Source organism: Lissotriton vulgaris, chromosome 1_2 (genome assembly GCF_964263255.1).
Source record: "Lissotriton vulgaris chromosome 1_2, aLisVul1.2, whole genome shotgun sequence".
In the NCBI taxonomy this organism is placed as follows: Eukaryota; Metazoa; Chordata; class Amphibia; order Caudata; family Salamandridae; genus Lissotriton; species Lissotriton vulgaris.
Window position 1 is genome coordinate 96,026,146 of NC_141686.1, and position 25,099 is coordinate 96,051,244.

Consider the following 25,099-nt stretch of genomic DNA (forward strand, 5'->3'; position numbering starts at 1 on the left):
TGATATGTTAAATGTACACTTAGCGCATTCAGGTGAAAGTGAGAGACGACTTGATGAGATCTCTATTTTTCAGCATTTTGTGCATTAATACTATATGTAGGCCTGACTAAGATGAAAACAAACATGCTACGGGGGGAAAACAGTAGGCAGGAAGGGAACACTAGAATTAGGCTCTCAAATCACTTATAGAGATAGGATAGTTTTAAAAAGTTTTTTTCGTTCCCAGTGCAGGCACTTCTGAACTACTGTGCAGAAAAGATAGTAGACCAGCAGGCATTAACAGTCTATTAAGCTACGTTTGTATTCTAAAACTTCGTTTTTCCGAAAGGAAAAGCAAACACACAGGTCACACACTTTTTATTTCAATAAATAACCGAACTCTTCATGGGACAATTAAGAGCTGGCAAGTTTCTCTCCACATATACATATTAGCAAAACCTGGCCTGGAATGCATATCAGCGTTTAATAACAAAAGAAAAGGCAGTAGACAACCGAGTGTAAATATACAGCCTTTAACATAAGAGACCACAGTAAGCTAAATAAAATATAATATTCTATGAATTGGATGTTGCTTTCCCACGTCATACATTATGGATGACTTTCCAGGAGACGATAATATAGGAAGATCCTTCAGAAGTTGGGAGGCAATTTCCATCTAATGCAGTACACACATTAACACCATGGATGTGTCACCCGACACTACAAATATCTTGACTGATTTATTCATACTTGAGCCAGCAGGATACAGTACATAAACATTTGATGGTCTTTAACAAGCTCAAGACCACTCTCTTCATCGCTTCTTTCTCTCTCCGATGCTCATGTCCCATACAGTCGTGGTACAGGTCCAGCCAACTACCGTCTATCCAAGAACCTTAGTCCAAGAACTTTCGGTTAGCATTGGTACCAAACAGAGCGCTCCTGATGTCTGGCATCATCTGTTTAGAATACAAGAACAAAGTTGGTTGGGAAGAAATAATTAATAATAGGACTAATCGATCCCAGTAGAAAACCACCCTTCCTAACGCCATAAATACAACAGTGACCAGTGGGCAGCATGCACGTCCCTCAAACACCTTTAATTTACCATACGGAGTCATCAGTCATGTGTTGTCAGTGGCTGATAGAAAAGCTATATGCCCATGATACCAAACGCTAGCAGTCCTAAGAGCTAGAAAGTATGGAGCTGCAGTACTTAATGTTTTTTTCTTTTCCATATAACAGGACATTGGTTTAGTGGAAGAAAAGATCGGAAACATGTCAAAAGAAGAGAATTACTTTGGCCTTCTGTTATAGGATAGTTAATTGTCCAATGCTCCAGCCACATACTACGCATGACTATTTCATTGCTTGATTCCAGATCCAAAACAAACCAGAAGCGTCTTAAAGAATAACAAAACTAAAAAAATCTGCAACTACCCGAATCACGCATTTACTGGGTGTGGGCCCACACTTAGTTAATGGCAGTAATCGGGGTTTGCCACGGGGTTGCCACTGCCTTGCTGGTTATAAACCTGTACCCTCTTAAGCTGTGACAAATCGTGAAATAAAATGCATTTCTAGTTTTTCCCACTACGAAATAATGCGATACGGTCAACAGTGATATAGAATGCCAAACTCCAGCAACCAAGGGCACTCACTGCAGCGTAGTGGTTTACCATCAAGAGTTGATCTTCGGGAATAGGGCAGCTGATGCCAAGCAAGCATTGGCAAAGCCAATAGGTCTTACTTTTGGGACCTGTTGGTTGTGCCACTTGCTTCTGGTGGGACTGAACGACATTTGTAAACTAGGCGGCGTTGTCAAAATAAAAAGTAATAAAAAGGACAATATAATTGCACTGACATGCAAATGTATCATAAATCATACACATGACGTGGGTGCCATTTGCTTTAATTTTTTTTATATTTGCCTATCTAAGATGGAAGATGCAACTTGGATTGGTAAGTTAAAATTAAGTTTTTTTAGCGAGATCGCGCCAATTAAAAATAAAGACTGCAGGTGAGAGGGGGTTATAACGGAGAGGATGGGGGAGAGGAAAATCAGAACATGGAGGGTGTGAGGGGAGAAGCACAAGCCAGAGAGACCACCAGGAAAGCACGAGTGAGAATGAGAACACCACAAAAAGAAGCACATAAGGGAATGGAGAGTTTCCCATCACCTATCAAATGACATAACAGCATCTTGCACTCCCCCCCTCCCTTAATGGCAGCTGCAACATGGATGCCCAACGGGTGCACCGAAGGCAAGCCCGTCTGCACCACTCTGCAGCAGGACCGGGCCCAGCACCAGGAACCCTGGTCCGATCACTACCCAGCGATTCTTTGCAGCACTACATAGGACACTAAACCCAGGGCACTGTTCCCCCAACTGCTGTTGTGCTGCGCCGCACACCGCGGTAGGAGGTTTCACCTGCACCCACTGTAAGTACTTCAGCAGCCACCCACCCACAGCCCCCCCCCCAAATACTAAAAACATCCTCAACACCCCGTCCCATTACATAAGGGCCAACAATGCATACACCTCCCACCACAACACACGCCACAACAAACCCGCAGATTAACACCCACTCAAATGCATGTTTCTCAACGCACAATCACTCCACAAGCACACAACCGAAATATGGGACCTGCTGAGTAGCAAAGCATTTAACACCCTCTTCATCACAAAGACCTGGCTCAACCTCTCATCGTCTCACGACTTTACCACAGAAATCCCAGCTACCTACAAGATCGCTCGACAGGACTGCCTTCACAATCCAGGACGAGGACTCGCTATTATTTACAAGGACTCTATTAAATGCACAACATCCATAGACGACACCCAATTAAAACTTCACCCTGGATGGAACCCTTGCCTAAAGACCACAGACTATGAGCCACCTTTAAAAACCTCATACCAAAGTATTAATTTTACTCACTATTGACTCCAGAGCCTATATTTTCCTTTAGGACCTCAACTTTCACCTGGGAGACCGAAATTACCACTGCTCCATAGCACTGCTCGAAAGCTTAAGCAGCATCGGACTCACCCAGTTCACCCCAGAACCAACACACACTGTATGCCATCTTCACCACAAGAGACAGTATCAAATACAACTCAACTGCACCACTCACATCGACCGACCACTCCATCATCCAATTCCAAATCAACACCTCAACGCCAACACCCTGCCCAGGTTCAGCATTCCGAGCCGCTGCTGGGGCAAAATCACAGAAGCAGACTGGCTTAGCACCTTCAGCATAGATCAGACATGCCCCACAGACAATCTCAACAAAGACATCAACAACTGGATCAAGAACTGCACAGATTCTCTCGCATCCATCAGACCCAACAGTATAGAAGATAAAAAAAAAGCATGCCCTCTGGTACACAGAAACCGGAGACACATGAAACTGTAAACCGCTAGAAAGAAAATGCAAAGCCAGCCACGACACCACAGATTGAACTACATACAAGGCTGCACTCAGACGCTATCACATGAAAATGAGAGCTACCAAGAAACAAGCAGAGGCACAGCCAATAGGTTTTGCCTTTGGAACTTGAGGAACAGTTAAGGAGAACCATGTGAATGGTTGTGTCTTTTTTCTCATGCGCTGTAAACGGATGGCTTACGTTTCATTTGTGGTTCAAATGGATAGCTCTGGTCCCCCATTAGATGGACAATTAGTATAACCACCCACCCCAGTGACCTGAATAAAGATATTCAGGGGTGATACCTTATGTGGTGAAAAGAAGTATACTTGCTGCGCCAATGAAATGTAAAGCTAACAGAGTTGAATGTCCTGTGAGGTGAAGGTCTCGATATAATCTCACGGTGTTGACAACATATGGGCCTTTCCCCTCCTGCATTAATGCCCTCTTCTGGTGCAAATGCTGGGCTCTTCTCGTTTGTAAATCTGTGAAGGCAATGGATGCCACGGAGATGAGCCCTGCAAGGTCTGAGGACCCAAGGCAGGTTAGGAAAACGGCCAGGTGGACTGGCACCTCAGTAAGACATCGCTCACACACACCACCCCTCGACAGACTGTACAGAATTCGGATTATAACGCACCTGTCGGTGACGCACTGGGGCAAGCGGTTAGAATTCTCCCTGCCTTGGCTGCAGCACCTCACCTGCATGGCCTCGTGGGCAGTGAAAGTCATCAGGGACGCAAATTCAAGCCACCAGTAACATATTATCTGATAGAGATATGATCTAGAAGCAGATTCCTTACCGACCCACTTACTGTCAGTCACCTTCACGGCTCTGCGCTTCTGGCGTGGAAAGTCGTAAAAAAAAATACTGACATCAGCGCGCTGAGGTGGCATCTATATAGACGACACTGATGTCAGAATGAAGAACACAACACCATCTACATCCCACAGAGTCAACCGGTGCCACCTACTGGCGTGCAGGGGTACTGTTCAAGAAAAATCCTCCGGATCCAGTTTGATGCCTGGAAAGTTCAAAGGTAAGGAATCTGCAGCTAGATCATGTCTCTATCAGATGAGTCACCAAAGGTTAGTAACTTGTCCTTTGTGAACTACCTCTAGCTCAGTCAAGTTTCAAGTTTTATTTTATTATGATAAAGGAACTCTTTATGAGGTCCACATAAAAGCAAAGATATACATACAAAACAAGAAGCACATAAGATATCATTTAACAACAATAAAAGAAAACATCTTAATACAGGTCCAAAAAACATTAAAAAAAATTGTACAGTTTAAAACAAAACATTTCATTAGGTGGGTTAATCATGGCCGCCTTAAATGAAGAAGCTGATAAAATGTTGAGTTGGAGGCAAATTGGTCTTAACCATCTACGCCTGAAAGGCATCAGGGCAGGACAAACAAAAATAACATGATCTAAGTCCTGGTCATACAATTGACAAAGATCACAGAGTGCCGAATGTCCATACCAACTGGCACAGAGAACCTTCAACGGAAGCAGATTTTGTCTTATTAAGTACACTAAGCGTCTAACGCCATGAGAGATGTTCCAGTACATATAAGGTTGAGCTTTCCGCAAAATACAAGACTCAATAACAGGAGTACAACCTTTTTTCAACAGTCGGGAATCTCTATCCTGACTAAACCCCAGTTCCCATGTGGCAGACTTCAAGATGGTTTTTAATTGATAAGAGGATAAAGAAAATAAAATCTCTTTATCCAATTTCAATTGTGCCACGGCAAATCTGAAATTTTTTACAATCAAGGAAAAGTCATTAAAGTTTCCCAGTAATTCATTCTTTATAAGATGTCTTAAGGTATTAGACTCACTTTTAGATAAACCTACTACCCAACGTATAATACTGGCCAAACCTTGAACCCAGCTACTGCGTATACCAAGTTCCTGTCTCAGAGAAGCAGTCGAATTTGCTGTACCAACAGACATTAAACTACGCAAAATTTTCCCTTCCGCTGAGTTTAAAAAACTCCACTTTTTTAGATCAATTAACTCGATTCCGTATAACAGGGAGGCAGGAACTTTCGCTCTAAATACATCTAAAAGAATAGAAAAATGCCTTCTACCTGTGGCTGTATACAAGGAAACTAGGCTCTTTCCCTGTGAAATAGCCTTCCGAGAGTTATTGTCTATATGTGCTTTGTCACTTAGGTTATTTGTGACAATTTTGCCAAGGAAGGTATAGGATTTCACAATTTCCAATTTTTGACCCCCCACAACCCAAGGAAAGTTAGGGAATTTAGGTTTCTTCCTACCAGAGAAACACATCACTTTACTTTTTGTCGTGTTTATCAATAGGTAATGGTTTTCAGCGTATTCAGAAAGCGCTTGCAACCGATTGTTCAAGCCCTTCGGGGTGAGATCCAAAATCAAGATGTCATCTGCATACATAAGGCATGCTATTGGGACTCCACCCAAAGACGGGGCAATACCGGCGCAGGCTGAGAGGGCAACGGGTAAATCAACTGTATAGAGGGAAAATAGCAAGGGAGCCAGAAGGCAACCTTGCTTCAACCCATTAGAAGTAGAAATTATTTTAGATAAACCACGTTCACCTCCCAGTAGAACTCTACACCAGGTATCTGAGTAGAGGGCGCGAATTAACTTAATAAGAAAGGGGGGCATACCTAAATCAAATAACTTTCTCCACAGCAATATTCTATCCACTTTATCAAATGCGGTGGAGAAGTCAATAAAAGCGCCATATACCTGCCCACCACGTACTTTCACATATTTTTCCGTGATAACTTGTAATGCCGTCAAGTTATCTAGGGTTCCGTGATTTTGTCTGAAACCTGTTTGTTCAATGGGGAGGATTTTGGATTCAGTTACCCATTGGTTCATTAAAATAAGAATACATTTTGCGAAAACCTTACCAATGGCATCAAGTAAAGCGATTTGACGATAATTTTGTGGAAGATCTCTTGCCCCTTTTTTATATAAAGGAACAATGATACTTCCTTTCCAGGAGGGGGGGGGGACTGTTCCACTGGAAAAGCAAAATTTAAACACTGGAAAGAGAATTTTGCTCCAAAGTTCACTCTGTTGTTTTAATACCGAAATTGGGACTTTATCTGGACCCATCGCACCAGAGGAACGCATATTCTTAATCGCAAATTCAATTTCCTTTTCCGTTGGACAATCAAATACACGTGAGACATTATTAAATTCCACTTTGTATACTTGTGAATTATTGTTACTGTACAAATTCTCGATGTATTGAACCCACGTCTGTTCCTCAATGGCAATAGGAGTGGGACTGGCTCTGGTACCACAACCCTTGCCAATTGAAGACCAGAAAGTCTTGGCTTGGCCGTTGTAAGAAGCTTCCCTCAGTTGTATCCAAAGAGCGTCTTCCTTGGTGCGTTTTAAACGGGCCTTAAGCCTAACTCTCCTTTTTAAAATTGACAACTTGTGCTTGGCTTCTTGGGTAAAAAAATAAGAACTGCCCCCTTATAACTTTATTTATTTCTATATTTATAGCCCGTAGGGGATGAGGGACTGCAAAAGATTGTTTCACACATGATTTCTTTTTCGCTATGGAAGTTACAGATTCTAAAAAATTAGCAAATCCCAACAGCTCTCTCCCTTCCCAGAGAGATAAATTCTCGACAGTTAGACACCAAACTTTCGAAGGAACGAGAATTCCAGAAACATTTCCCTGAGTTGGAGTCAAAATTCACCAAATCTGTATCCAAACTCCAGGAATCCACTTTCGGGAGAGTGACGGAGACTGTAAGCATCAACGCATTATGGTCACTAAGGATAGACTCAATGACTTTCATATCTTTCAACTGGGAAAAAAAGCATAATCTACCATAACAAAGTCAATAAAAGATTTTCCCTTACTTGATTTATGCGTAAAGGCTGCCGGGGTGTCGGAAGGAAGCCTCCCATTTACTATTAAACAGTCAACTTTATGTAGACCTTCTAGAACAAGTTTGCCTCTTTTGTTAGTTTTAATTTTGGCAGGTAACTGAGCCGATGGTATATTCAGGGACTCTTCCCTTTGAATATTTCTAAACAAATCCAACCCACAATTGGATATATTACAGTTCAAATCCCCAAACATTAATACATGAGGAGACGGGGAAGTGTCCATTGTTTTAGTTAAAAAAGAGAACAACGTTTTTAGACCATCATTAATGCAACAATTTGGGGGAATGTAGATATTTATCACAACCAGCGATCTATTAGGGCAATCCTCAAATACATCTTTTAAGGTTATTGCTTGGAACAGTTTCCCTGGATCGAGATAATGTGAATAATTCCATTGTAATCTATTTGATAACAAGCATGCTATTCCTCCCTTTGCATGGCCTCTTCTGGAGGTGGTTGCGCTGTTTTCCAAAACAAAGTAATCTTTTTCTAAAGCTAATCTACCTTCCACCCATGTTTCTTGTAAACAGATTATATCTGCCTTTTGGGAATGCAAGAAGCATCATTTCTCCTTATAATCTTTAAAACCTGCAGTGTTCCATGAGATGAGCTTCAGCTCTCTGTTAAAAATTTGAATGCGGTTTGGGGCAGAGAGCAGATTTACTCGCTAGAACTCCAGGTAACCAACTCCATTTAGACTGATCATCCTTCACCGTTTGTTTAAGAGGAGGATTTTTATATGAAACTTGCCGTTCATTCCTAGACACAGATATTTTTAAGTCCTCCGATCTAAAACTAGACCAATCCGACAACAACACACCCGTATTGGAGGGAGATGATAATTTGGAAAGAATACTTTGAGTTCGTTTTTCCCCAAAGTATGGCATAACATCTATCCCTCTGACTTGTAATTCCTCGGCCCACTGTAGAATAAGGTTTGACACAACTTTAGATTGAAATTTCACCCTTGTGGATCTTATAGATCTCCCTACCAAGGAGTTAAGAAGGAATACTACGTCCAAATCAGACGTTTGAATTAATTTTAAACTTTCAATCTCTTTGAAGCAGATAAGTAGGGCAGATCTATTTAGAATTAAATCGGGTTCAAATAAGGGAGAAAAATCAAGAAACAAAGTATCTACATTTATTTTTTCTTTAGGAGGAATGACTACAATTGAGGAAGGATCCCGGAAGGGTCTTGCTGAAGGATTGAGAGAGGAGAGGGAAGGATTAACAGAGGGAGAAGTAACCTTGGGTACAACTTGGAAGGGCCCTGCTGGAGGATTGCAATATGAAAGGAAAGGGTTGACGGAGGGTAAGGTGACCTTGAGGAGGAAAGGGTTAGTGAAACTTATGGGACCTAAACCTATAGACAGGAGTTCCCCTTTAGGGGAAACAATCATATCTTCTTCATGAGGGGTAGAAGACTGCTCAGCCTGAGGGAGATCTTCTAGTATTGGTTCCGCACTCTTATCAAATAGAAGTTTTCTCTGTCTTTTTTTAGAGAATCTTCGAATGGGTTTTCTCTTCTTTGTTCTGATCTTTTTTTGTTTAGGGGGAATCGATTTTTCAATCATTCCAGAATTTGCTTTAGGGATCTCCTCCTCTTTGTTTGACGGCAAGGAAAATATAGGAAAGAGAGAGGGAGTTTCAATTTTATGTATGAGTGGGGACGTTGATACTACCTCTATCTTATCATTATTGGAAGCTATGCAATTAGCACCAGCCGAGACCGCTTTGGAGAACTTAGGGTCAGCTGGAAGCGCTACTGGATTCGTTGCTTTTTGGCCTTCCGTCAAAAGAGGAGATTGAGCTGAATCCAGCACTGATTGAGTAGTAGGAGAACTCATTTTAGGAGGCACCAACAGAGTAGCCGATGTTGGAGGGCGATCTGACACTAAACCATTCTTACTTAGCAAGAGAACTTGTAAAATTTGAGTTACCGTGTCAAAAATACACTCAGAACCTCCAACAAACTTTTCAAGGAAACTCAGAATCGAAGATAATATAGATTCCAAAGAGGACAGTGACTTGGAGATTAACCTCCCATTAATACTTGGAGAACACTCAGCTAAATTATTCAAAATGGGACCAGAACAAGAGGTAAAGTTTAGTTGAGCAAGGGAAAAATCTAATTTATTAGAGGGTGTACTACTTAGAGGGCCGGTACTTGAAATGGTTATTACTTCATCCAAATTAGGCATACCCCTAGAATTCCCCTGTAGGGATCTCAACCGATCCCTATGAGCTGTTAAATCAATGTCAGGTAATGTAAAATCACTTCCTAGTAGAGGCGATTTAACTGACAAAACTGACAAAGGGTTAGTGCTCACTATAACTTTAGGAACTTCCATAAGAGATGCTTGGGGGGGGCCGATACTGTTGGATTTTAAAACCTTACAACCCGAAGACTCAAGGAGAGAATTCTGTTTCAATTGCGAGTTGTTTGAAGACAAAGGCGAACCCCTTACTATTTCGGGGCTAGCTGGTATAGGCAAGGATGGACTAGGAATCAAGCTCAGGCTAGAGGAAACATTAATAACCATATTAGCCGGCTCCGAACCGTTAGAATCTGGAATTTCGCTCAGGGGCTGCAGATCAATTGACTTATCTTTCCCTTTGTCCCATAAATTGAAAAGCTGACACTGGCATTTCAATTGCATGGAAGAAGTAATTTTATTACGTAAAGGGTTAGATTTCGTTTTAGACCCAGATCTCCCTACTAGAACGCGTCCAGAACGCAGTTTTTTAGCCGTCATGAGACTGGATTACGGAAAAAAGTAATAGATAGTAACAAATATAAAATATAATTCAGAACCCTAAGATACAATACAAGCCTGTAGTGACAATGTCAAACTAATTAATACCAGAGATCAAAGGGAGGGGGGCCCAGCCCAGCCTACTTCAGCCTCTGACGGCCTCAGACGGTCCCGCCCTTGTCCCGGGCTTCTCCCGGCGCGCTCCCGCGTTGCGTTACCAAGAGGGAGATTTATAGCTGCGCTGAGGCGGGGGAGGAGCCAGCAGGGAGAGCGGGTCAGCTGATCAAGATGCCGAGGGTCAGGCGCTCCTGGGACTGGTAGTCCTGCGCCTGCCCTTGCTCGCAGCCCTGCAATCACCACCGCCACAGAAGCACAATCAGCGTTGGTCGTGTCAGGCTTTCAGCTTTGCAGCACAGCGCGCTTCCAACAGCGCAGTCCAAGATGACCACAGGCGATGCGGGACCCGCGGAGCGGGTTCCGCGAGGAGTAGAATGAGAAGGCAAGAGGAAGAGCCGCTCCAACGTGCTCGCAGTCCAGTACTCCTACTATTCAAATAGGCAACAGGTGAGCAATCCGAAAAGGAAACTGACACGCAGGTTTTTAGCTGCGCTGAGGCGGGGGAGGAGCCAGCAGGGAGAGCGGGTCAGCTGATCAAGATGCCGAGGGTCAGGCGCTCCTGGGACTGGTAGTCCTGCGCCTGCCCTTGCTCGCAGCCCTGCAATCACCACCGCCACAGAAGCACAATCAGCGTTGGTCGTGTCAGGCTTTCAGCTTTGCAGCACAGCGCGCTTCCAACAGCGCAGTCCAAGATGACCACAGGCGATGCGGGACCCGCGGAGCGGGTTCCGCGAGGAGTAGAATGAGAAGGCAAGAGGAAGAGCCGCTCCAACGTGCTCGCAGTCCAGTACTCCTTCTACTCTTCAAATAGGCAACAGGTGAGCAATCCGAAAAGGAAACGGACACGCAGGTTTTTAGCTGCGCTGAGGCGGGGGAGGAGCCAGCAGGGAGAGCGGGTCAGCTGATCAAGATGCCGAGGGTCAGGCGCTCCTGGGACTGGTAGTCCTGCGCCTGCCCTTGCTCGCAGCCCTGCAATCACCACCGCCACAGAAGCACAATCAGCGTTGGTCGTGTCAGGCTTTCAGCTTTGCAGCACAGCGCGCTTCCAACAGCGCAGTCCAAGATGACCACAGGCGATGCGGGACCCGCGGAGCGGGTTCCGCGAGGAGTAGAATGAGAAGGCAAGAGGAAGAGCCGCTCCAACGTGCTCGCAGTCCAGTACTCCTTCTACTATTCAAATAGGCAACAGGTGAGCAATCCGAAAAGGAAACTGACACGCAGGTTTTTAGCTGCGCTGAGGCGGGGGAGGAGCCAGCAGGGAGAGCGGGTCAGCTGATCAAGATGCCGAGGGTCAGGCGCTCCTGGGACTGGTAGTCCTGCGCCTGCCCTTGCTCGCAGCCCTGCAATCACCACCGCCACAGAAGCACAATCAGCGTTGGTCGTGTCAGGCTTTCAGCTTTGCAGCACAGCGCGCTTCCAACAGCGCAGTCCAAGATGACCACAGGCGATGCGGGACCCGCGGAGCGGGTTCCGCGAGGAGTAGAATGAGAAGGCAAGAGGAAGAGCCGCTCCAACGTGCTCGCAGTCCAGTACTCCTACTATTCAAATAGGCAACAGGTGAGCAATCCGAAAAGGAAACTGACACGCAGGTTTTTAGCTGCGCTGAGGCAGGGGAGGAGCCAGCAGGGAGAGCGGGTCAGCTGATCAAGATGCCGAGGGTCAGGCGCTCCTGGGACTGGTATTCCTGCGCCTGCCCTTGCTCGCAGCCCTGCAATCACCACCGCCACAGAAGCACAATCAGCGTTGGTCGTGTCAGGCTTTCAGCTTTGCAGCACAGCGCGCTTCCAACAGCGCAGTCCAAGATGACCACAGGCGATGCGGGACCCGCGGAGCGGGTTCCGCGAGGAGTAGAATGAGAAGGCAAGAGGAAGAGCCGCTCCAACGTGCTCGCAGTCCAGTACTCCTACTATTCAAATAGGCAACAGGTGAGCAATCCGAAAAGGAAACTGACACGCAGGTTTTTAGCTGCGCTGAGGCGGGGGAGGAGCCAGCAGGGAGAGCGGGTCAGCTGATCAAGATGCCGAGGGTCAGGCGCTCCTGGGACTGGTAGTCCTGCGCCTGCCCTTGCTCGCAGCCCTGCAATCACCACCGCCACAGAAGCACAATCAGCGTTGGTCGTGTCAGGCTTTCAGCTTTGCAGCACAGCGCGCTTCCAACAGCGCAGTCCAAGATGACCACAGGCGATGCGGGACCCGCGGAGCGGGTTCCGCGAGGAGTAGAATGAGAAGGCAAGAGGAAGAGCCGCTCCAACGTGCTCGCAGTCCAGTACTCCTTCTACTATTCAAATAGGCAACAGGTGAGCAATCCCTAGCTCAGTCAAGCACATTACTAGCTCTAGTGTTTCTAGTTTTTTTCTTTCCTAGCTTTTTTCATCTTGACATGGGCCAAAATCAAGATGCCTCAAATGACTGCTTTCAGGGCAACCCAACAAGCAGTTGGCAATGTTCATGCAGTTGTGGACTTTATTTTTGATGTGCGATAGCCCATCCATATTTTTCCAGTGTTTTGTCGTCATGGAGCCCACCATCAATGCTCACATAAGGGAGATCAGGAAGTGGTCAAATATACTATGTGAACAATATCCTAGTGAGAAACTGTGTCAACAAAGTTGGGGCCAAAAAACGGTCTAATTTAGCACAAGTGTTATGTGCCACTAAGAAGTATGCACACTCAAGTTGGGATGTTGGGTTCACCATATATACTTAAATCCCATGCTCTGGGTCCAAACCTTACCTTCCCAATGCCCACAAGCCCACCCTTTGTGCCAACCACGCCCTTGTACCATGCAGCACTATAAGGACGTCACCTTCCACATTGTGCCCGATATCGGATAGTGTTTTTGAGGAATGTTTCCTAGTTTTAGTTAGAAGGATAGATGTTAATGACTATGAATTTATTGTGTCCAGTCTGCAGAATGACTGATGGATCTACTCGCTGACTATCTCTAACCAACGTATCTTACATTTGAACACGTTAGAAGTAAACACTCACAATTTCTTTGTCGAGCCAGACGAGAAGAAATGGTTATGAAAACATTTAGCCTACATTTGGGGCCATCTTCACGGAGTAGGTGTGTTTCCTGCCTCATAAAGATTTCTCCCTCAAGACTGTGGAGGACCCCCAGCTTTCTTTGCCAGCGAGTTTAACCATTGGGCATTATTATTAAATGACTTTCATGGCTGTGATTGAGTGACATGTTGTGCCATCGTGCGGCCTCTCCTGAGCTTTGTGGCAATTAGAGGGCTCCCTAGAACACGGAGTTGTGTGCCCTACCACTGTTGTATATAAGACTTCATAGGCTGGTGTATTTCCCCTCCCACAACCCAAACTTTCAACAAGAAAAACGCGTCTTTCTCGCCCATCAGTCCTTCATCACAAAGGGCAAAGTCATACCCTCAATCTGAGACCTATAGTGGCCATCACTCAAACCCCAGGTTTCCCCACCATATTCCACCCCTTTTAAGTCACAATATACTTCAATCTTATACAGTCAGCTTACTCTTAACACCTCACTGGTGATAGGGAATTCTCACAGCAACAACAACTCTTCTCAGTTGGTCGATAACAACCTGCCTCTCAGCCCATATCCTTCAGATTTCATTTGGAATTGATCCTTCTGAAGACTTTTTGTTCCCATTTTTTTGGGATTCTAGTTTTGTCAGCGACCTTTCCTGGGAGTCTTGGTTTCCACCATCATCTACTGCAGTCCTCAAATAAATGTAGAATGTCTTCTCCATCGAAAAATGATTTTTTTTGTGCTAATTAATTGTAAAATGAGGCCAAATATATATCCAGCAGTAGTCAATGTTTTTGCTACAGTGATCTGTTACTACCTGGAATTAATGGCTCTATTGCAAGGTGTGGCTGGCATAACCTGGAAAAGCTAAAGTAAGGCTCACTTAAATGTAAAGGCAGGTGTTTTCTGAGCTACTGACTTTCGACTTTATCTCTACCATCCATTGAAAATGGTAAAGACTGGTCAGGATGTGGCTTACGTCTTTGTGTCCTGGACCTTGCCATTCTGTCTGAACTGTCCAACTTCATGGATTTCTTTTCTACCACCTGGAGAAGAGCTCTGAACATCTTCTTGACATAGTTTACTATATTGTTACCTGCCGCTTCGAATGATACTCCTTAATACTGAGGTTATATTGTTCACAGAGGTTCTCAAGGTCCTCGATGTGAAGCATAACATTTTGCTCTTATATTGCTATTTCTAGTGCAGCCACTGGATATATGGGAACCCTTGCGTAGATTTTTGCAAGAACACCGCATTGATCAAGCCCGAGCCCCTTCCATGGAGGGGTAGACAAGAATTAGATGGGTTGGGCGTCCGATGGGAGGGGGTCTCCCTTTGCTTACTGAGTCCCAAAAGCTTTCTTCTTTTCTGTTTCGGTATGGCCGGAGAGGTCCCTCCCATTCCCCCTACCCTTCCCCTTATTCCTTCTCTTCACTGGATGCTCAGTTGCATCCCTTCTGTTAGTGAGTGACTGCACTGGCTCGTGCTGAGCACCAATTGCTGGAAGACAGGTTGGACTCTATGGACTAAAGCGGGCCCTAATGGGTACTTTGGTGGGCTCTAACAGGATGATTAGTCTTGTACCGTTGATCGGATAGTGCGCATCCTGTTTCACATTTATGCTCCTGCACTTCCTTATCACAATTTGTCACTGTTTGCATCTGTTTGAACTCACAAATAAAGGTTTTTGAAACTTTACAAAAAAAATACATTGCTACTTCTAGCCTCAATACCTCCACCTCCTTCGATCAGCTGTGGACTGATTTTTCGAGGTAAAACATAAGCTCTCCCAGGTAGTTAACAGAAGGGATAAACCGGACCATAAATCCGCAGCGCTTATCACTGGCCTGAGCATCATTAATGTGAGTCACAACAGAATTATGTCAGGTTCCGATGCCCAAAGGAATCTGTGGCAGATAGATGCTTTCAATGGTGTGTAGTTATGGTCTGGCTTGATAACGCAGCAGCTGCTAGACAAGTATGTGAAAACACCAGGAGAGGGGCACTCCTCCCAAATGTTGGGAGCCAAGAATACGTTTTGATTGGGAAGATTGTGTGATTTCACAAAAAGTGGCTGCTCTCACGCAGCTGTGATCAGTTTGTTAATTTACTCAGCTGCCAGGGGTTGAACCTTCAAGGGTACACACTTGCTATTAAATTGTCTTACATAACTAGATGATTTATGGTGGTTTTCTCTTGCAGCATCACTGATGGCAGGAGGGCAATTATCCTACTTTTTTTATTTCTGGCTTGACGGTGCAACTGTCACCTGACCTTTTACCCTACATCAATATTATTCTACAGTTATTTGTTCTACGCAAATACACATCCATTCTTTCGCTATCTACTTGTAATGCTTCACATCGCCCCATAGATCATCTTTTAAAGCCAAACCTATTTGCATTACTTGCCAATGCTCGTTTTATACTGTGGGATACATGAGCACCAAATAGGCGGCATGTTCTTCCTTTGATGTGGGAGTATGGAGGCTGAGGGTAGGGGCCTTGTTAGCCGCCTCACAGGTCCCAGCAGATTTCAAGCCTGGAGAAATCACACCATGTGTCCATCTGGGTTATTGCATATCTCCTTCTCTCCCACTGCGCTGTCCCAGATGTCCAATTACGTACAAAGCACAGCACCCCAGTACCCGCCAATCTTTGGTCAGTTGTCATCAAATGCAGTCGTCATTTTAGGGCCCCAGTATCTGCCGGCAACAATGTGGTGTGCTCTATTCTAACATGGTGTGTCATGTGCCTGGGATACATATCTGTGTCCGTGGAGTCAACACCCTACGGAAGTGCGAATGTAAAGGAAGACACAAAGAACCTCAACTAGCAATCTTGGCCACACCCTGGATGGATTATTGAACTATTATTTTTTAAGTGCTTACAATACTCAATCATTGAATTACCATGTCTGAAGACCACCAATAGGATATGCACCCATCAACACCAACAGCACATAAGAGCTTGTTAATGTCAAGCATAAGAAGTGCTCTCTCAGCTACTGAGACAGGTCAAGGACAAAAAGACTAGGAACTCAGTAGATTGGTTAAGAGGTAAAGGGTAAGCCACCTCGAGCAAAAACTTGTGAAAGGTCAGATAAAAGGTTCATGAAGGATGAGGGTCTGCAATATACTGATTAGCTTGAGTGACTTGATTGCTATGAGCAAGGTAACCTGAAAGGAACTACAGATGACATGTATGCATTGGCAGGAAAGGCGACCCCATCAGTCTGGGGAGGACAATCACGAGGTTCCAGACTGAGAACACCGTGTGGGGGGGGGGGGGGGGGGGGGGGGGGGGGGTTTACACACTTAATAATGTCCTGCACTGAAGGGGTGAGCGGAGTAACGTAGTTTAGGGTACACCAGTGAATAATACGTTTCCACAGAACAACAAAGCAAGTGCATGTATTGAGACTACTGGCTTCTCGAAACCAAACTTTAGGACCACAGGAGCCAAATCGCTAGGTTGAGCTGCATGGGGCCTAGATGTCTACCTCTCCGTGATCTTGAGTGAGAAGGTCTGGCCTGCTGGGAAGCTTCTTGTGAGGGGCAATGGACATCTCAAACAGGGTCGAGAACTATAGTTGTCTGGATCACTTTGGAGCCGCAAGGATGAGGGTAAGGGATGTTTGCCTCAGCTTCCGGACCATGTATGGGATGAGCGGGAGAGGGGGAAAAAGCGTAGGCAAAGATACAGGACAACTTCATTCACAGAGCACAGTAGATGAACTGCCAGCTTGGAAACCTGGCGGCGAAGTTTAGTCAGTTTTGCGTTTTCCGCTGTGAAAAAAGGTCTATGTCTGCACACCTGTAAAAGCATGGAAGCAGGACTTGAGGCGAGGAGTGCTAGTGAGAAGCAGTGCTGCCGCTTTAGTACTGCCCCTGGCCACTTTAGCACCTCTGCTGCCGCTTTTATTACAGGGGGTCAATAATGCAGCACTGCTCCAAAACCAGCCCCAGTAGCAAAACCGGCCCCTACCACTCAAAAACCAGCCCCCACCCTTCCAGCACACCGGTAAAACACTGGGTACCCACTACGGTCTGGCCTTGTCCCAAGGCTGTGCAGGACGGAAATTAGGTGTCCTTCAGGCAAAGGGTGGCCATGAAGTCACCTTGCTGCAGCAGGGGGAATCACATCCTGTAGGGTGACTATGTGGAAGTGTTCTGATAGGATGCATCTGTAAAAGGACAGAGGTGGTAAATTGGCTTGAGTGACCAGTCCTTATTGTGAAAGAGGAAGCATACGGAGTAGACACCTTTGTCCTGATGTTGGTGGGGCACTGGCTCCATGGCTCCATTGGACAGGAGCACCTGAACCTCCTTGTGTAGCAGCCTAATGTGTGTGTAGCGCAATGTTTGGTGGGGTGGCGATGAGCTCTAGGCAGTAGCCCTGCTCGATGATGGACAAGATCCACTGGTCTGAGGTGATCTCCTTCCAATGGGGAAGAAATCCCTAGAGTGGTCTGGGCTGCTGATCTACCTGACACATTGTTGGTCACCACTGTTAGGAAGAGAACAGGACCCTAATGTAGAGTGGGTCACAGGGGGCTGGTTTGTACTTTTTCTCGATACATGGCATGACCACACGAGACTTGACCTACTGCATGAATATCTATGGGGCAGAGTTAATCATCCCCTTGAGCATTGGGCATTAGGGTACAGAACGTTCTGTTCAACATCTCCATCAGGAAGTCAACTTCTCCAAGGGTGGCAGGCATGTCTATCTTATGTGAGGGAGCACTGCTTAGGATAACGCTTTGGTACGCCATAGTGTCATCTGCAAACGGGAGGCCCTGACCGGGATGTGTTTTTAAATCCTAAAACAGAGAATAAGGGCTTGAGTTGCCAGTGTTGGAGAAAGACTTTGAGAAGGCACAGGATATGACCGTGGGGGTGAAGATGTAGGAGGAGGATGAGAAAGTTTGTCCTTAGGCCTCCTAGGTGACCGGGGGAAAGGAAGTGGTCATGGCTTGAATTCCAACATCAAGTTTGTGTTTCTTGGGCAGGGCGTGACCAGAGAACATAATCTTGCCTATGAATGGATAGATGGGGATCCTCCTTTGTCTCTTGTCCAGCTCCTGCTGAAACCTCTCGAGGATGGGGTGTCCCTTGATGTCAAGGTAGACAGGCTTAGGTGCAGACGGATGCTTTGGCTCAAAGGTTAGCTAATGCTGCTGTGCCTTCGGCTTCAATGGTAGAGCCTGGACCGAAGGGCGTTCTCAGGGTCGAGGCAGGTAGAGGATTGAAAGCCTTGGCTGAGTCAATCGCAAGCTCCAAAGACTCAGCTAAGTGTTGACCAGCACTTACGAGATGAGATAGCACACCCAAAGGTGGCAGTAGTTTCGGCACTGGGCTCGATGCCGTTCTCCTGAGGGGCAGTGCTCGCCACCGATGTGCGGTCACTTATGAAGTATGATGAGGTCTTGGGCATCAACAGTACTCGCACCTCGAACGGAGCTGACCGACGTGGATGAGCAGTCTTTAGTAGCCTTCTCTTCCTCTTCCAGGAACGCCTCCTCACACGACTCAGGTGTTGGAGCCAATGCACTTGGGGCTGGGCGGGTGAGCCAGGAGCTCCGGTGACTCACTCAATGCCTTCTCCTTTAGGCTCCCCAGGGGTAAGCCCCGTCGAAGAGGTCAAGCATCTCTACAGATGACTGGGTCATCCTGCGGTGTGCCCACTGTCAGACTTTGTGCTGGCATTAAGTCTTCTTGCTGTGAAAACCCGAGCACAGACAGAGCGACTCTCGTGCTCCGGCAAGAGGCGCAAGTTGTAGATAGAGTGGAGGTCAGCCCTGGGATACTTAAAGCGGCACTAGAGACATCTCTTGAAGGGTGTCCATTCCATTACCGCGGGAGCATCTCATTCTCCAAAAGATAGTCCAGAGCACTCAGTCGCATGAACACCAGTTAAATTACACAGGGACACGTTAATTTTTTGTAGACAGACATATTTAGTGATTTGCCCATAATCACAGGATGTTGAGCAGGTGCAGAGATGAGAACCAGGTTCACCAGTTATAAAGTCGGCAGCTTTGGCCATAATGCTACTTCCTCTTTCCTGATTTATCGGTGTAACAGTTTTAATTGTGATTTGTGTTTATTTATTTACAAAATGCACAATTAAAACACACTTCTATCACTACGATATAAAGTTTATTTAGTGCATGTTTTTACAGCAATTTAAAGCCTTTATTTAAGCATGTGGTTTGCATGCAAATTATACACAATTCCGAATTAAAAGTAATGTTGCACCAGCAAATCGGAGTACAAATAAACGCACTACATCGAATGTACACACATCAGGAGGATGAAATACTCCAAATGACCACATAGTTTATGGTGATAAAGCCACAGATGGGGCAAAGATGACTCGGAGCGCCGAGAAGAACCACATAAATTAAACAGCTTACAAACACATGCACTCAATGCTTCAATAAAATGGAAAAAAGTAACTCCTACAATGCAAGCAGTGAAAGGATACTGAGAAAGCAAGCAGTATTTTGGCCTTGCTCATGCAAGCAACAGTGCACGCGCTGCTTAAAGTAAGACATAAAAATGGTCGCAGTCAATAGACAGTAAGCTTGGAAAAAATCCAAATATTTTTTCAAACAAAGAGCATAGGCAGTGAAAGACAGTTTTCTATTACAGACCTTTGTAGGCGATGGCAGAAAAAGAAAAAGAGGGAGCTCGTGGATTGGGTCTAGAAAATGTACTTGCAATTCCACCAAAATAGTCTGAATACATTTGTTTTAAACATGCCCCAGAACAAAAGTCAGAAATGTTATCTTGTACTTTGGAGGTAAATTTCCAATCTGTTTGGAATTCAAAAAGACTCCATGGCACTCAGTAACACCTACACAAGCCAATAAAGTTCACAAGTTACTCCTGGGAATCTTTCAGAATCCCCAAAAGTCTATACTATTACAAGTCAGAAATATCCAGGAGAACTCCAATGTGTAAACGTCTGTGCATACAGAAATGAATTTGTTCTTGGAAAGTTTTTCACTTGAACCTTTGTTTTGGTGAAAAAATGTTAGGCGTTATTCACAAAGGTAAACTTACCCTTTTGTGTAAGTTTATGTTGTTTTAGTTGTTTCACAAACTACAAGGTATTTGTAAGTTCACAAGTGTGGAGGCTCTGCAGTTGGGGCGGAGAACTTCGCACATAAAAAGATAGGAGTCTCCACAGTCGTAAATGTATTATTATAAATGTATTATTACCTCGTAGTTTGAAAATACCAACTAAAAAAAAAGTACACTTAAACAAAAGTGTAAATTTACTTTTGTGAATGAGACCCATTGCCTGCTCTGAAATCTCTGGCACTACACTCCTATTGACTAATAGATTTGTTTCCCTTTGAAAATGCGTATTCCTTACCCATGGCCACACAAAAACATTTAACTCCTGTAGTGGGAAAGTTTACAAATTGACAAATATTTCCAGGGTGAGAAGTTGCCTGCAAATGTTTGATGAATAGCAACAAACCTGCAATTTCTTCCACACTGGCCAATTTCTTTGTAAGTTCCATTTACATGGGCCAAATCTCACCACTCCTCATTCTTTGATCCAGGGATGCCATTCATAGCAATGTTTTACACACATACAGCACGCTTAAGTGTGGGACAATTGGGCCCAAATGTTTTTGAAGACCCTTTATCGAGCACGTGACTGTAGGGCTCTTAAATGGGGTACTGATTTAGACAATTACATTTACTTGGTCTTTTAAACTAGATCCCAAAGGTTGGTATGAAACCGATGCAAATAGAGCCCAGATGAATGCGTTCCCCATTATCCTGCCATTACCCTAGCCTAGAGCTGCAATCCAATGCTCTGACCTGTGTTGCCTGGACCCTCGGGTGATCCCCTGTCAGCGCATCCCGCCATCACGCAGATCACCTTCTGTGAACCGCCTCGCTGTTGCCGAGTTAGGCTGCAGCATACACCAGCATGGCAGCGAGACCGTGAGCTCTGTGCGGTCGGGCGCTCCTGGTGCTGCCGCAACTTTCTTGCCAGTGTTCCCGGGCGCCTCTTGCTGACCTGACCGCAGGCCCGTGGTGGCGATTGGGTGGCTATGCGGCTGGTCGCCGAGGTTGGCTGGCCTGGAGCGGTGTGTCGGCAATTGGAGCCTAGAGGTGGACGCGAGCCTATCTGGTGGGTGAGAGGGCCACGGTGAGTGTGGAGAAGAGAGCTGCCGCCTGGGGGAATCTTTGTGGAGTGAGTGAGCCTGGTAGCTGCAGGACTGCTGATCTCCTGCATGCCCTCTTCTTCCCAACTCCTCCCTGCGGTAGTGGCGAGGGGCCCCGAGGCCAGATCGGGCCTAGGCTGAGGCACGGGGGGAGGTTGGGGAGAGTGTAAAGGGGTAGTGTTCCTGCTGCGCCTCTGCCAGACTTCTTCACCTGCTGCCCCCCAGTGCTGCAGATTATGAATCTGAGCCAGTCTTATTTAGCCTACTGCCCCGTAGCTGCTTCTGCTCCTGCCACTGCACCTGAAAGAGGGGGCACTCTGCTGCTGCATGGGTTCGTGCTGGCCTACTGCTCTACCTAGCGATAGAGCTGCTGACAACTCACGTGCGCGCACAGGGCGTGGGGTGGGGTGTACCCCTAGGCGACGGTGTGTACTTGATCTTCTTATATAGCTGAAAGCCATCTCTTCTATCCCTGAAGATGGCTTGCATTCGCAGACAATTCGCTACGCTTTCTGGCCTAAAAGTCAACTGGGATAAATCCTGTCTTTTTCCACTTGCTCGGTCCACCATTGGCACAAACACTGACCTGTTCACTACCCCCTTAGTTTGGCAACCCAACACATTGCACCTCAGGCAATCACCATCGCTGCCGCAATTCAGGAAGAACCCCAAGACCTTGCTCTTCGACTAAAACGTATGGGGTCCATGCTCATTTGGTGCACTGTCCTGAGAGTTCACTCATACATGGGAGGTGTGCATACTCTGCCTATACCAGTGGGGTAAAAAGCACAAAGTCACTTCTCGCTTTATAGATCTGGGTCTAATCATAGCCAAGTGGCTGATCACATGCAGATGAGTCACCTGACCCTCCACACCTCGCAGCCTGGATGTTGCAACTTACGAACTGAGCCCATGAGGAGAGCGTAGCATTACATACGGAAGATGCCATGGGGTTCTGTAAATATCCATTGGCCGGTAGCGGATATGCCGTAATATGGCTGATCTCTACGTAGATCTCTCAGATGCTCCCCCATTGCTGAAGCCCAATTACCCTGTGAAGATGAATCAGGAGGTGACACACGTGAGTTGCTGCCCCCTGTAGTTGCTTCCTTTGGCGGGATTGACGTGGACGACATGCGCCCCTTGCCAGATAACGGCGACAGACATGAGTAATTCACTTAGGAACTCGATGGGGTAGGATTCATTAGTGGGGAGAGTGGAGGGGGGGGGGGGGGGGGAAGACAGGGCTGACATGACAGTTACTTTCTCCACACTAATTGGTATTTGATGGAGGCCCTCAGCTGTTTATTTCTGTCATTGTGCATTATTGTTTGCTACAAACAGTAAATGCTCATTCGATGTAAGGTGCAACCAGTTGTAATACCACTTCTTATGATTTGCATATGTGTCTCCTGTCAGACTGCCTTTCATTAGTATCCAGGTACTCGAAGTGTCAATGTCCTTTCAGCTTTCATTAAATATTGGCAACAAGGTAGTTTATCATGTTGCTATTGCAAGGTAATGTACAATTGTTAACTGACGTTGTTAAAGTACACTGTGTTCCTGGAATCCTTTTATTTTTGTAACTAACCATAAAAGTGAAAAGCAAACAGGTTTAAACAAAACAAAAACAAAAAATTAGGTAGATGCACAGTCAGAGCTGAGGAGGCAATATTAATGTGGCATATGAAACATACTTGACAATTGATGACTTTGCGCATAGTTGAAAGAAAAATAAATGTGTCATATAATTTCTAGACAGAATGGAAAGCCTAATATGTAGTAGGGCTATAACCAGTATGGCCGACAATGAAAAGAATAAAAAACGCAGGCAGCTACGAAAAAGAAGCTAGATTATGGAGAAGAGAGTTTTTTAAATCTCACCTGTTGAGCTATGAGGTCAAGCCGGCTTTCCAGTGTATTAGAGACCTTGATTTTTCCATCGCCGCTGAACATTTCTATTCCTCCGGCACTGGAAATAAAGAATAACATGCTACAGTCAATGCGTCTTAACAGCCATCCTGTGCACCCCAGACAAGCACCAGACCACAAGAAGTTCCCTTTTATTCCTCTGTAGGATGCAAAAAGTGATCTGCCTCAGGAAGAGATTATCAGTTTCCTGTATAGAAATGAATTTTATAATTCTGGTTATTTCACAATCCTAGAATGAAGGGAGGCTGGTCCCTCAAAACGTCGTTCAAAAAAACTACTGACCATATGGAGTGGTCAGAATACTGAACACATGGTTCCACAACAGTCACCAACTGTGACCCTCGGGTCACCCAATCCAAAACAGACTATTTTACACTGTAGGTTTCACTGTTTAGCCAAATAAGAATGACTCATTATTTCTGTGCAGCCACTACTGTCAAAATTGGGAAAAAGTTGCACTTTACAGAAGGCTCCATATGCAAAGAATGTGTCAGCTTAGGTATGTATTCTTATCGAAAAACATTTGAAAAAATTAGCAGCTATTTTGTAATCATTTGGTACCCTACTACCCATGGTAGTATCGGGAATATCAACATATTAAATCCAGCTTGGGAATCCCTCCCGCAACCAGACTGTATCAAGAGAACTCTTGGAAGTGCTCTCCAGCCTCGACAGGCAAAAGGCACTACTTGAAAGGACCAACTTATCTGTAAAGAAGGAAGTAAAGTGAGGATGAACAGACAGTCTGCAGCTCACTGACACAGCAAGCATCTGTGACTGCAATATTGAATTTAGTCTTCGGTGTAAAAGTCTCAAACAGGTCTCCCAGACGGGATTTCGTCCCCAGCATGGTACGGAAACTGCACTTCTGGCAGTGACAGAGGCAGCTAGAGCTATAATGGACCAGGGAGGAAAAACAGCCATTATACTTCTTGACCTCAGTGCCGCGTTCGACACTGTTAACCATGCCACACTACTACATCGTTTGAATGGCATGGGGGTGTCGGGCGCGGCCTTGACCTGGCTGACTTCCTTCATGGAGGAACGTTTTTTTCAGGTGTTTGAGGGTGAGGTGGCATCATCAAAGCATCCACTTAGCTGTGGGGTTCCGCAGGGTTCCTCCTTGAGCCCCACACTTTTTAATGTCTATATGCAGCCTCTAGAGAAGATAGTCCTCCCTTTTGGTGTGCGGATTGTCACCTACGCAGACGATACCCAACTTGTGGTCTCTTTGGACCACAATGAGGGTTCGTCTAACACCTTGGGCCCTTGTCTGGAGGCTGTTGCTAGGTGGATGCAACTCTCCCACCTCAAACTCAACGGGGAGAAGACTGAGATCATGATGTTAGGTAATTCCTCCCCTACTTCCTTAGCTTCTAGCTGGCCTTTATGCCTCGGTGTCCCCCCTCCTCCTACGGACCAGATAAAGAGCCTGGGAATCTGGCTTGATAGAGCGCTGGATTTTTCAGTTCAAGCCACCAAAACTGCCTCTACTTGTATGGGGCTAATGAAAATGCTCCGTAAAGTGCTCCCCCTACTTCCACTCCAGGCAAGAAGGGTCATGGTCCAGGCCCTGATACTCTCTCGCCTGGATTATGGAAACGTTTTATATCTAGGAGCCCCGGTAGCAGTGACGAAAAAACTTCAAGTCACCCAAAACTGTGCCGCCCGACTATTGTTCAACATCCCCCGCTGGCAATCAGCGAGGAATGCTTTAAAGGAACTCCACTGGCTTCCAGTGGCTGCCAGGA

General features: G+C 45.6%; 1 protein-coding gene across 1 annotated transcript in view; it reads right to left on the bottom strand.

Annotated features, from left to right (window-relative positions):
- Positions 1-340: 340 nt before the first annotated feature.
- ATP6V1E1 (ATPase H+ transporting V1 subunit E1) overlaps positions 341-25,099 on the bottom strand; it is a 184,012-nt gene continuing 159,253 nt past the window's right edge. Inside the window, exons 8-9 of the mRNA XM_086952897.1 lie at positions 23,301-23,388; positions 341-938 (exon numbers count right to left, since the gene is read on the bottom strand). Coding sequence (XP_086809023.1) covers positions 876-938; positions 23,301-23,388 — 151 coding nt within the window. The 3' untranslated portion in view covers positions 341-875. The remainder of the gene's footprint in view (positions 939-23,300; positions 23,389-25,099) is intronic.